Genomic DNA, 14,994 nt, shown 5'->3' on the forward strand with positions numbered 1-14,994 from the left:
ATGACTACAGACTGGAAATTTTTTCCGAGATTTGTTCTTGGCCTTGACCAGTAACTTGTGTGCAAATTTTCGGGTCATTCCAACATTTTGTTTTCCCAGAATAATCATTTTAAATTGCGCAAAATGGCCAACGATTTCCACTCAAATCGGAATAAGAATCGTTCAAAACACCGATATTTTCTGAGCATATTTCTATAATTACTTTTGCAGATTTCCCACTTTAATTAAGCGCATTACTTGATCTATGTAAGAATTTTGATCTATACAGTGATTTTATGGATGTATTAAATAACGCTTTAATCTCATTAAAGTAAAGCACCCTCTCTTAAATCCCCCTCTCCAGCTCATCTCTCCCCCAACCTACTCTTATGTTTAAATGAAGATATCGTTATTGCGTAAATGTATTGCATTTCAACTTTAAGGCAACACAATTTGCAATAAACCATTGAAAACTCGAGGTGAATGATCTCACTTTAAATCCAATAAGCCTCCATAGATCAAGAACAAATTTTCTATAGAAGTGCCAGATACGGAAAGTGGCGAAATAAACCGAACTCGTACGACTTGTTGCCCGATGGAATACGTTAAAATGAGACTTTGAACGACCTCAATTCCATTTCTGCCGGTCGTAGATTATCATCTAAGTTTATTTTCTTAATGTCATTCAGATGTGTTAACGAAGTTTCTTTTGCACTATTTATCATAAAGCTTCGAAACAAATGTTTTAGGGTGACTTCATCACCTCTATTACTACACAACGAGGTTTCTTTTAGACTATTCAGAGTTGGCGTGTAATGTAAAACTAAACTGGTCCCATTATATGATAAATCTGACTTTGACAGAGTGCGCATGCCCACGACAGATACACCACAAGGTAACGAGTTTTCTAAACTTGTAAAAGACAATACGTCTTCGTTTAAATTAAATTCTCTTAACTTTTTTCCTTCTTCGACAAAAAGACTATACGTAGGTTCGTTTAAAAGTTCATTCATTAAAATATTAGTTTCAGATGGGTAAGTGTATTTAAGTTCTTTTGGCATTTCCTGGTTTTCTTTCCGGGTCTCTACTTGAAGTATAAAGTTAGCAACAGTTAAGGTATTGTCTAATACACCTTGTCCTAATCCTTTATCATCATCTCGTGCTACCCTTCTATCCAGCATAACTTCCATCCATCCATTTTCAAGACTAGCAGCACCGTGTGGTTGAGCAGTATGAAGAGTCAACCGCTTGTCCTGGTCTTCTATGACAACCATTGACGTGATTGGATAATAGTTCTCTTCTGTGTGTTCTGCGCGTGTTTTCCTTCCAATTAATTGGAAACTGTTTTGGTCTGTGAAAAATATGTTTTCATTATTAATACTCGTTTTAAACCTTAAGATAAGTTCTTTGTTAAAATTGGCCTTCTCCTTTGTCATGTCAAATTCTGCGGTTAAATGAACGCCCATACCTTTTACACCAGTTACGTTGTACACTCTTGTAGTAAGTGTAAAACTTCTGTATATACTTTTAATTTCAGATATATAAGTACCCTTGTTGACAACAATTTCCGGTTTACCGGATATAAACGGGTTTGCGGCACCCTTTGGGGCAAATATATACGCACCACTCCGCAATGAGTCGTAGGCTAGCACTTCTGTAAGCACGTCTATTTCAGACTTATCATCGTTTTTCATTTTTAGTTTTCTTGGAAAACCAGATTTTTCATCTATTTCAACATATAAATAAGCATTCTCAAGCACAAAGATATCTGTATCGTTTCTCTGTTGGTCGCTCTGTGTTTCTTTTTGTTCTAGAACATCTTCTTCTACGTCAGTTTCGCTCATGTTTTTCTTCGTTTTAAATGATTCAACACGAAATGTTTGTAAACTGTACGGTGGTAGATCAACAACGAAAGAGAAACGGGTAGTGTTGTCCTTATCTAAACTTTGCGTTTGAAAATCAAGAGGACCTTCCGCAGACGATATGAAGGTATATTTGTTTCTCGCAACCGCTGTAAAACTGATGACGTCAGTGCGTTTCCGTGCTGAAGGATTTGTCACTACTAAAAACGAACCACCGGCCTTGAAATTAACGGACATGTCCATCACTACATCTCTAGGTATTGAAGTCATGGACATTCGCTGAACTGTGTTTTTAAAAACTTCTAGTCCGTTGACATGTCCAAACGTTAGTAACTGTGAAATGATTAATTTTATGGCACTCTCGGTTTTTCTAAGCGCTACATATATTTTCTTTCGGAAGTCATTAATAACTGGAGTGACAGATGTGCCTGTTATACCATCGTGATGAAGAAACATCCCTAAGTCACGTCTTGCAGCACGTAGAAGTGACGTCACTTCTGCATATGATGTGTATGCTATAACATTTTCACTTGACTCTGCTTGCGCATGCGCATATGCGTGGAATATGTCAGCCATTTTCAAAGAACTTTGCAATTCTCTCGACAGTTGTTTTATAAATGGACGTGTACTGTAATATCCAGTCCAAAAATCCTTTTGATAATCAGTGTAGGGCATAAAATCTCCGGAAAGTGACGGAAATCGACTTCCGTCTTTGGCTGTTCTTTTTTCCTGATTATGTTTGATCTTATTGAAATATTCTCCGATTGTGCCAAATTTTAGCTGAATATTCCACTCTTTTTTTGAATTCATGTAATCAAAAAGTTTCTTATAATTTTTATAAATGAGGTCGTAATCGTTGCCACTAACATACGAGAAATCTTCGCCAAGGAAAATAGGTAGATAAAGATTTTGTGAAACACTTTCGCCGTTTGCATTAAGATTATCTCTTCTGTAGAGTTCGGCTGTTATTCTATATTGTTCATACAAAATTCGCGCTCTCTCTGCCAAATTGTCGTCTGTAACGAAGACAACTTTGTCTCTTGGATTAGTATGCATGAATGCGTATTCTCGGCATATATGTTGATTATACGGACCACATGTGTCGCCAATCCAATAGCCTCGGTATGGCATTAGATGACAAAGAATATCGTTTGTTGAATTTTTACTCCACAATGGCTTCCACGTGAATTCCAACGCCTGCTTCTTCATTAACGTTCCTTTCATTGCTTGATTAATACGAAGAATAACCATGTTCTCCATACCGGATTTCTTCCATAAATAAGGAAATGTGCTCGAATAACCGAAAGGGTCGTTTGCCCAATTATTTTCTGGTTTTACGCCGAGATTTTCCCAAAGCCATTGATGACCTTCAATAAGTTGATCAATTACTGGGGCAAAATGTGTTACTGCTTCATCAGGCATGACCCATCCTCCGGATAAAATCTCAAAGCGTCCATCTTGAATCAGTTCGCGCACGTTTTGCTTCGTTGTCTCAGATATATCCCTCCACCATCTTTCTAGAAAAATCGTTTCCGCCCATTGAAACGTCAAATCTGGATACTGATTTAGCTTTTTAACCATGTTATCAAGTGTGTGTTTTGACATTCTTTGATAGTAACTCTCAAGTGTCAGTCCATAGCCAGGGTCTACATGCGAAAATGGGATAAGAAATACTTCAAGCGGGTCTAAATTCTGTCTGTATGCAACGTCTATATCTTTGACGGGAATTACGTATTCTTTGAAACGTTTACCACTGACGTAATCGTAACGTGTGACGTCAGGTAGATCATAGGTATATATATCAGCATGATGTGAGGCATTGAATGCTGGAATTTGAAATGTAATTGTAACATCGTGCTTTGTAACTGGTTTCTGTAAATTCGTAACGTACACGTTTCCATCTAGATTATTTGTAAAGAGGGAAAGTTGAACCACCCGGAAGAAGAAAAAGATGGTGAAGAACTGGATAAGCGTAAGTAAACACCGTCTTCGATATAGAAATCGACGTATTGACATTCTGAGCTTATTCGGATGAAATCGTTTTTTGTTCTTGCTAATTGTCAGTGTACCTGAAATAATAAAATATAGTCGTTAAATATTTCATTATTTGTACAAAGTGTTATCACATATTTTGAACTGTACAATTTTTATTGCTTTCAAATCAGAAGTTTTGGAACAAATATGAGATGTTCGTTGTACCGCATGTTTGCAGCGCCAGTTTTCATTAGTCAACTGTGCCATTTATGTACTTTTTATAATACTACACATTTGTACATCGCTATTCATTGGATAACTATGTCATTAATGTATTTATATACACGGATACTGCAAATTTATGAATTTATCTTAAACTCATGGAACAAAACGATTATCATAAATTCGTGATAAAAACTTTGACAAGTTATATGACATTGTACAAAAATGTTTTGTTTTTTTTTGCTATATAACCATTGTCTTGCGGCTTAGGTCATATAGCCTACAACCGTTTATACAGGCCATATAACCTGCCAAATTCATAAAACGACAAAATTGTAATTAACGTTGAAAATAATTTCCACCGCGCAGTATATGAATAATAGAAATGACATGACTGTTCATTGAAAATGACGTACAAACGTGCAGTATCATAATGGGTTTGAATTTTTCGGCCCTTTCAGTCTATGCGAAAGTCAATTTTCAGGCCACAAGGACCGAGACCCTTAGGTTTATTTCCGGCCCGGATGATATTTTTACGGCCCAGACATTTCAAGCATTATTTTATATTAACACGATTGAATGCAAAAATGATTGTCTTTCTTTAAATTAGTGAGACCATCCATATAGAAACATAAGAAGATGCTGACCAATTGAAATAACTTAAGCAGGGTGCTCACTAGGATTTTCAAAGGAGGAGTTCTTGGACTCCCAAGCACAGGAAAGTAGGAGCACAGAGCACTTTGAATATGTTAAGCCATCTTTACTGCACTTATGCAGTTGACGAATATGATGTATATTAGTGGAGTAAGCTAGGTTTTGAAAAGTTGGAGTTTGAACAGAGAAAAAGCTTATTCAGGAAAATGGTAGTATGTCCCAAATGAAATACACTGTACCGTAAAAGTGATTGAAAAGATTTGAAATATAATTTCAAAAACCCTACATCATTAGACGATTATGCTGTTTTCTTCCAGATTCACTCCACACACCCTCCTCCCATAAGAAAATATTCATTGTATGTGACAGACACATACTGGTTAAATACCTCCATCTCAACTAATGTGAACAATATCTTTAGTAATTTTAATTCTTAAACTACATTTAAGTGTTATTACACACATTTTAACAAAGTTTCCTTTTGGTTACGATTTTTTTAATTATAAAAAGCGGCATCGCGAAAATATGTGACAACTGAAAATGTGTCTGTTTCCTGCAGAAACATTCACAATTCTACTTGTTGTTGATTTTGATTATATTAGATTAAATATTTTTTGATTATTTTAAGATTGTTACTAATCGGCTATTTCAACAAGCATCATAAAACAAAATTTTCAAATCTGTAATTTACGGCAAAATTTACCGTTGTTGATGAAACTTTTTGAAGACAGAGTTGACTGGTATTTATTTGACATGTACAAAATAGATCTAAGGTTGGTCAATATCTTCTTTAATAAATTCTTTGCATCACCGGGAACTTGTTATCAATCAGGTCATTGATATTTTTAACTTTTTGAAATTTTATTCGGACATGAGGACTGACGGAAAGGAATTTTTCTCGGACCGCACGAGTTTTATTCAGCCAGGACCGAGGACCGACGGACTTTCGCACAGACTGCCTTTTCGTCAACCTTTAGATAAGAACCCTAAAACACAAAAGTAAGAGTGTTACATACGCTAAAAATCATACAGAATGTCAATGTTGTGATTTGTTGATGTTGTTTATTTTATTTTATAGTACAACCACTTAAACTAAGTAAATTTACAGATTTGCGAGTAAAAAGTACATTTTTATTGACGTTTATTTTTTTTAATCGACAGTACAAACTGTACTGGAAGGGCAATGGGCATTCTCAAATTGGTTCTGATTTTCATTTTTTTAATAGTTTTACCAAAATTGACTTTATTTTCCGTTAAATGTCAAATGAATGTATACATTCGTTACTCATTAACGCAGATCGCATCTATTGTTTTTCTTTACATAAGAAGCCATGCCGTAGAACTACTTTCAATCCGTATTAACTTCGAGATTATTATGAATAAACGCCATAGTGTTCCGATTACTGGCAAACCTGCCGGAAACTGTATAACTAATATCTCCACATGGCGATTATTTTACACATCTCTGGATGGTCTCAAGTATCAAATGTAATGCGGACATTTATCATTATTGGTTTGAAATGAAAATATGGAACAATAATTTAAGTATTGAATACCAACAGTGGGACTGTTGTAACAGGAGACTGTTATCAATCATGTTAACGCGGTACCGTGTGAAAACGGTGTTACTGTCCCAAGGAAATATTTTTTGCGCAATTCATTTGGGGGACATGTTCAATTAATGTAATTACTGTCCTTTCAGTACGCCTTGATACTGGTAGCTACCCTTGATTTCCCATGAGTTTAGTGATACATTATTGCATATAATATCATAAAAGTATTGCCTCTTGTCGCCTGCTGTTACTATCAACAGATATTGTTTCATTCTTCAAGAGAGAAAAGTTGAAACTGCCTAACTATATTATACTATTTTCAAAATTTATTATGATTATTTCTCAGAAGAGTTTTAATAGAGTGTGTCTATTATCTCACACAGGGCGGGCTCGTATTATTATTTGTAAATTAACACTTACAAACTACTACCAAAAAAGACAGGTGGACTAATTAATTGACATATATATATGACCTCTATTAATATGCATTTCAGTGTGATTTGCCAAAAAATGTAAATATACCCCACTCTTTCAAAATCATCAGGATAGTGTCATGGTATATGAACATTATGCCTCAGATACAAATACATTTCTTCTTCTTATATAGCATGGGCAGATATGAGTTTTATAACGATCAACTAATAGTTTAAGAGCTTGTTATGTTAGATGCTTGTTACCAGAAGAAAGACGGGTAATTGTGAAATTTATAATTTTCCATTAAAGTAGCAAAATGTAGTATTTTTACTTCCATACAAAATACTAAATTACTATGACTATACGAATGGACATAATGCATGATTTAAATTACATGAAGTGGACAATGAGAGAAACTATTTTGGACACTATAAATGTATACCAAAAAAATATATATAACTTCAATAATAAGAATAAAGCATGTCAGAAGTATAATATGGCTTTAAAGCACATGTACAAAACTGCACAACATGTGGTACTATATTTTAACGCGTATGTAGCGATAAAAAGCGGTCATATGGATACTGACTGTATCGTTACATGTATAAAGACAGCTGGTATGTGATTAATATAAACATACGGAGCGATATTTGTCCATTAGAACCTAATTAACTCAGTAATAGTAATAATAATAACGAATATTTATTGATATAATACCACTGATAGCATAAAATGGGAACACGTTTGAATTTTTTGTCAACATTATTAAGTCTTGAAGCTATCTAGATACGTTTAGATAACTTTGTTTTAGTGGAAATATCAATCAACTGATGCATTATTTGTTCTTTTTAGGTGCTCTGACTAGTAAAGCACTGTCAGGTGTAAAAATATATAAAGACAATGTGACTTAAATTAGCCTAAAGCACTTAAAAATCATAAAGACATCTTCCCAAGTTAATGACAACCCGAGCTACTTGCAATACCGCAATACGAGCTTTTGGTGCTTAATGTTAATCTATTAAAAATGTTATAAATGTCATAATGCTTACTGAAACTCAGTAAAGTTAACTTTTTTATTTTATGGTTAAAGTGAAGACGGAACAGGAGAATATCTAATTATATATATATAAGGTGAAATAATTGTTACAACGAGATTATTTTTTAAATACTGTTTTTTTCTGTGAAACAAAACGATGCTGAACTTTTTTGTGTGAATTTAATTGTAATGTTGATTTGTATAAATATACCTAAAATAGTTTGTTGCAGCTGTTTTTAATGGGAAATACTCACTAACATACTAAATAGTTACAGTGCAAAGACTAAAAACTTTAACAGCCTTTGTTTGAATGTATTTGTAGTCGCACGTTTTTCGCATGCTTTAAGGTATTAGCACCCTAATGCATTACCTCCGCTTTGAAGAGTATTCACTACTGTTAACTACATTGAAAATGAGGGCCATGGGTTCAATCCCCAGAAGGGTCAACTTTTTTTTTCTTTCTTTTTTTCTTTTAACATTATTTATGTATCTCTCATGTCCCATTTGGAAAGAAAAAAGTGTTTAATTTTGATTTTTTAATTTATATAGGTATTTATTGGCTAAATTATGCTAAATCTAGTAATAAATATGGTACCTGATGTTTTCAAAGTGTAATATAATCAAAACTAGACGGTAAAAGTATTTCATATTTTACAAGATCAACCAATATACTTTTTTAAAAATTTAGGGAAACTTTGAAAACAGGCACTCATTTGGGTAAATTTTAAGAATTTTTTAAATTAGTAGAAAAATGGTCAGACACGTGGTAAAAATGGGTGGGGTAGGGTAACATTTTTATACAGATTTCATAAATTTTAAGTAGAAACCATAATTTTGCTTATTTGGATTGTTAGCTGAATGGTACTATTTGTTTCTTACCAAAAATTAATGGGAAAACATTTTTTATTAGAATGTTATTGCAGATAAAAGTTCCTACTTTCTAAAAAAGGGCCCTCATAACATCCTAGCTTGAGTTCAGAAAAGTGGCCATAACTTGATTTCCGTACGGTAAACTTTGTTTAAATTTTGCATACAGGTGTACTTTAAGGTATACATCTGACTTATGATGTCAATTTTTTAGTTCCTGATAGTGCCCATTAGGGTCCTAAAACCTTAAGGTAAAATTATCATAAAGCAACGTATTTCTTTAGTTGAATAACAGGCATAAAAATAGATAGATAAATAAATAAATAAATTATAGTGAGTTAAAACTAGCGAACATCATTTCAAGTTTTCTCACATTTCAATGAGATATATCACATATTCACTTAAGACAAACAAATATGCTCTTTATATTTTCAATATAAAATAACATAACTATGGTATCTTTTTACCACTCTATATTATACATTATTTAAAATCGAGAGAAACCTCTGTGTGATGGATGGCCAATGGTACAGAATGTGCTTAAAATACGAATTGCTCAGACCTTACGAACGTTTTGTGAAACACACTTACCATCGTAAGTTTAAATGTAAGCATAAAGTTACGAAAATACTTACAAAAAACTTACGAATTGTAAGTAAAACCTTAGTAAAACGGACCAGTGGCGCTTTAATTGAAGCTTGGATTTTTTATGTACACCAAGTCATCTGCATGTAGTGCTTAAAACGTGATTTGGTAATATAAGTTATCACAAGTAAAACTTGATCAGGTTCAATCCTTCAGAAATTAATTTAATTTTTTAAATAAATTGCTCCATAAATAATAATGTTGATAGAATTTAATAGTATAAGACATAACAACAAACCATGAAATAATTATATATTATGGAATATGTGCCTATTTAAGACCTATCCATTTAAAGTTTTTCTTGAATGGCATTACTCGCTCAATATCAAATTCATCTATTTCACTTATTAAATAAATCTAATGTTTTTATTTGATTAAGATCTACGACATAAAAGAAATATTTCTATGGTCTGAGATTAATGATTTGTAAATAAGCATACTTGAGTTAAAATGTGAGCGTTTTTTTATTTATTGAAATACACCTCGTATGTCGTCTGCACGTCTACTTTCGTGTGTCTTGTGTAGGCCTCAATAGTTAGATATTTGGAATTATTTCATGTTCTTTTCAATTTACTCAGGTGAGTGATATTGGTCCACTTTGTTCTTGTTACTTACTACTTTTGTTTTTCTAGTTCATGCTTGTTCGGCAACACTTAGTTTATGCTTAGCATAACATAACACACAGGTATAAACAAACAAACATTAACATCATTTTATCTTGAGCAAAAAGTAAACTGTATAATTATGGCAAAGGTTGGGCAACCGAGACCCTTTCCAAGCGTTCTATCAGTTATAAATGAAATAAAATGAACATAGTGAAATTCGTTTTGTAATAACAATAGCATTATTCCAGACTACCACTAGCATTACCTCGAGGCTCGTGTTTTCCTCTCCATTCTACAGCATTATTCACGATAGCAGTTTATTTTTTATTTTAATTAAGCATATGCATCCATTGTGTTCCAATATTCTATTGTACATAGTTATTTCTATGGACCGTATCGCTTCTTATAAGACAACGCGATTATCAATATTGCACAATTTGCCCAAATATTCCACAACATTTTCTTTCGATATAGTTACTTTATCAAACAAGACCCTAGCAGTGTTTATGTGAATTAGTTTCCATATTCACCCACTTTAGCATATTACGATAGCTAAGGAAGAAAAAGCTGGATAAAAAAGATTACTTACGATACTGTTAATAAATCATATGAATACTAGTATATATAAGAACTTCAGGCAGGGGTGTTTAAAAATAATACTGAATTATTAAAAAAAAACCCAGCAACATCACTTTTGAGATAACGTTCCCCGCGTGCACTCAAGAGCACGTGCACTTCTCGATTGATGAAGAAAACGGATTCAAGACCTTCTGGATTGATTATACGGAAAGGAAAAACATACGGACACATTCGGACATTATTTTTGGTACGGACAAACATGAATCTTAAAACAACTTCTCATATTTTTAAGCAACTTGGCTAAGAAAGATTCAGAATTGAACTCAAGGTCGCGAGCCGTCAGTAGATTTACATTTGAACCGTTCCGCAAATGAAATTATATGCATTGATATGTATTAAATTATGACGGTATTAATTTAAAAAAGATTTCAACCTTACTTTTTATGTGATTGATCTTTATACATTTGTAATAAATAAAGCTTTGCAACAATGATATTTAAATCAAATTTTCAGATATTAATTGAAAATTTATTAATTAACATTTTGCAATAAAAACCTTACCTTAATATGTAAAATCCCTGTTTATGTTATTTTTGTTTACTCCTGTTATTGCATTGTTAATTATACAGTTATACGTAAGATGTATATATGTATTGGTTATTTCGCCTCCAACTATAACGCGCTGTAACAAGTGACAATTTAAGTCCCCAATACTTCCGCAAGAAATATGTAAACTGACCATCAAAGTTGTTTGAAGTCATGGACATAAAAACATTCAACTTACAAAAAATAAATATGCTATTTACATTTATTAAAATGCATTTTGTAAAAAAAATCAATACTCAATGCTATATAAACATATTAACGATGATATATGAATAGTGAATGAGATATATACAGACATGCATGGCGCTTCTTTTATATTTTTTTAATGGACTTTAATAATAATAAAAAGAATTTCGATATTGAATTGTGAGGATTAATAAGTGAACTTTAGAACTTTAAAATCGCCCCGAGCAACGTAGTATGTTTTCACAGAAAGATGCGCAATCTTTTCAGGACAGCGGCCAATCGTAAAACATCGGCTGTTTCCGTATACTTCGGATAAGAGGCCTCGACTCAAACCGTTTCAAACTGTAGTCACAGTCAAATATTTTTTCTATTTTATGGTACAGAAAGTGAAGATGTGTCAAAAAAATAGGCATGCACATTTTTGGTCCATAGATCTAAATTGATTGATAAACATTTTTAACATAAATTTTGGCTCTCCATCATGTGCCCATTATCTCATTAAGCTGTAATTGATTATGATAAGATATGAGCCGCGTCATGACAAAACCAACAAAATGGGTTTGCGACCAGCATGGATCCAGACCAGCCTGCGCATCCGCGCAGTCTGATCAGGATCCATGCTGTTCGCTTACACACCCCATAACAAGTAGAGAAACTAATAGCGAACAGCATGGATCCTGATCAGACTGCGCGGACGCGCAGGCTGGTCTGGATCCATGCTAGTTCTGGCTTCCAAAACTTTATAAGCCGCTATTTAACATTTTTGTTTTTCATCAGATGCGGCATTAAAGTTTTGGATTAGGCCCGTTACGAAACCTAACCAGAATAACCTAAGTTGATTTATTCTTGTTTTTCACTTGCAAATACACTCGACCCGATCAATTCTTGTGCATTTTACGGTAAAACAATTATTTAAATATCGTTCTATACCAATTCAAGTAATAAAATATTAATACCGTCATTAAAATTGCCTATTTAACTGTAAAACATCAATTTTCGCCGACTACAGTCGGCCATGACATTCAAGTGTCACGCGAGACCTCGTATGACGTCATTCGCGGGAACAGATTTGAATAGAGTTGTGTACTATATTTAGAACATTTTGTTGACAGATTTCGATATTTTTATTCAAGATAATGTTTTTTTTTATTTTCATAAATTTTTTAGTATTTAAATATGATTTTATTGAATATAACAGTCAGTAAATAACCTTTTTCAACATCTTAAAAAAAAGTAATCTATAAAAATATTGGAGGCACATGGGTTCATAAAGGTCAATCTCGTAATCACGTGGTCAAACATTTTGGCAATATGGCGGCCAAGTGCCGAAATTTTTACCTGTCGGAAACTATTAGGTAGTTTATGTTCCTAATAAGATTTTTATTTGTCCATCCTTGGCTTATCAACAGATTATATATCGTTTTATCAAGGTATGCTTCACTTTACTTCGTGGCATGTTCGATAAATAAATACGAGCGTGTCAGATTCCTGGCACGATTATTGGTGGACTTTCCCTACGGGGTTATCTTCAGCGTTCACGTCATGTCATATATATAAACGGGTACGCTGAAGACCTTAAGCTAGATCCATGCTGGTCGCAAACGCACTATGTTGGTTTTGTCGTGACGCCGCTCAATTATATAAAAAAATGATATGCGGTCTCCCCTGCATTTACAATCCATTTTATGAGGGGTTGGGGTGGTGGAGGGAATGGGGGAGTCAGTGGGTAATCGGAGTATCTTGTTCTCAATGCGAGTGTTAGGTTACTTGTCAGATTGTATATTTCTAAACCTTAAAATCTTAAAAGTCGTGCTCCAGGGGGAAATGCAAACTGAAAATAGTTAACCTATTAAGTTACAATTTTGGCAGCTTACAACATTGGTGTTTGTAAACGTAGATCTACATGTTGTTTTAGTGACGTTTTCTATTGTTTTTTTTGTGTGTGTTTTTTTTTTGTTGGTAGATCTACAGTACTGTACAGTATTTATTTGAAACAGATTAAATTATTGTTTTAATTACAATAATCAGTGCAATGACGTCATTCTAAGCAGGAAATTCATTCATAAAAGGCATCGGAATGACGTCATTTTAAAGCAATCGACTTGTCCTGTGAGATGTTTAAATACATATGCACATGTGAGTCTCTGACGAGCGTAACCATTTGGTATTTTATCCAACGAGTTCAGTAAATTTTGTAATTAGAAATAACGTTATAACATACCCAAAACACTGTCTTTGACGTTGCTCCCACTATTATTTATAGCATGTGTTTCCATATTGCGTTCCCTGTCCTATATTGGTTCCTATCCAAACTACACGCACCGGTTACGTCACACGAGGAGTTTGAATGGATCAGGAAACTCCCTTTGTAAATTGTCCAATAGATAACTATCCAAGATTGTAAGAACCAATGAAATTGCTCATGAATTATCGGAAGGTAAAAATAGAACGCCATAACAATAACGAAACAAGTTTATCCCTCGATATAATCATCAATATTTAAATTTCTGTTTCTAAAAAAGTAGTGGCCTATTTACCTAAGACGTAGCCTATTTATTAATTTAATTCTTTAGAAATGTCAATGTGTTTAATAATGTTTAAATAATAGTTTTAGAACATGCTAGATGTTTTTAAAAACAGCTGAAGAAATAGTGCTGAATGTGCGTATACCAATTGCCAACAAAGCAAAATAAGCAAAAATTGTCCATCTAGAAACTATATGGCATATGAGTAATTTTCTAGAAACTGTAACAAGATCCAAAACATCTAAAGTTCTTGTGAAATGAAAATGATAGCATAATGGACCTTTTACTAACCTAGACCTTTTTATCTGAGAGACTGATTCCTTTTACTGTACAATTCCAGTATCTCATTAAAACTTCACAAACCTATACAGGCAAAAAAAGGGCAATGTAAAAGAACCGACTCCCAAAACATGTAACATGAATAATACATGCACTTGAGAAAGAGGTAGCTAGGCCAAAGTTGTTATTAGAACTACTGACCTCACAATCAATAGAGGTCATCTACTTGACATTGGCAATGCCACTTCAGATTAGAAACCTAGGCTGGCTTGTTCAGATGGACTAAGTGTCACTGCGACCTTGACCTGTGGTCTACTGACCTCGAAACAATTTGCCTACTGGCTTACTTTGTGGGAAGACAACAAGCGGACTTTCGTAAGGTAGTTAGTACCACCTAAGTTATCTACGTTATCCATGCCGTTTGAGGTTTATTTTCGTACACTGGGGTCATAATGCAGATGACGTCGTAAATAGGTGCATGGTCGTGCTATACTGTTTTTACGCAGTCAAAAAAGCGGAACGGGTATTTGATGAATGATTTATCCAAAATTATTAGAATGAAAAAATCAAAAATATTATAAACTAGACCTACCGATATCGTTTTGATAAACGAGATTATACACAGATTAAAATATAAAGATATAAAAAAATACATCGTTTCTGTGTCTATAATATGAATACCAAAATAAAGCGAAATGAATTTAAGCATTTAATTATGTATTGATAAAGATTGAAATCGATTAATCCATTCTATTTATACAAATCGTTTGATTTCTACAACCTTATTATAATTTCTTCAAAATGGAATAGACTAATATTTCGTTTAACATGCAAACTTTCTACATACAAGAATATAGGTGAACGTTATGTCGTGAAAAGGACAGGGAAAGTGTCGTAAATTGCACGGCAGTATGCTGTACAAGCTACTATTGAATGCCATATTATAATGGTCAGTCAAATAAAGGCACTCAAAGATCGTGTACTTTAATTTGAGCGACAACGACTTCG

At 33.5% G+C, this 14,994-nt stretch overlaps 1 protein-coding gene across 2 annotated transcripts; it reads right to left on the reverse strand.

Annotated features, from left to right (window-relative positions):
- Positions 1-255: 255 nt before the first annotated feature.
- Positions 256-13,701, reverse strand: LOC132742637 (alpha-mannosidase 2-like). Of its 2 annotated transcripts, none has more exons than XM_060731088.1 (2): positions 13,404-13,701; positions 256-3,910 (listed from the first exon to the last, which is right to left on the reverse strand). In XM_060731088.1, exons 1-2 carry the CDS (start codon positions 13,456-13,458, stop codon positions 585-587), a joined length of 3,381 nt encoding a protein of 1,126 aa, XP_060587071.1. In that variant the 5' UTR covers positions 13,459-13,701; the 3' UTR covers positions 256-584. The 2 variants fall into 2 exon arrangements, with proteins under 2 accessions (XP_060587071.1, XP_060587072.1); XM_060731089.1 differs by lacking the exon at positions 13,404-13,701 and adding an exon at positions 10,952-11,108.
- Between the last annotated feature and the right edge of the window lie 1,293 nt (positions 13,702-14,994).

Source organism: Ruditapes philippinarum, unplaced genomic scaffold, assembly GCF_026571515.1.
Source record: "Ruditapes philippinarum isolate M1 unplaced genomic scaffold, ASM2657151v2 ctg1264_1_1_1_1, whole genome shotgun sequence".
Classification (NCBI taxonomy): Eukaryota; Metazoa; Mollusca; class Bivalvia; order Venerida; family Veneridae; genus Ruditapes; species Ruditapes philippinarum.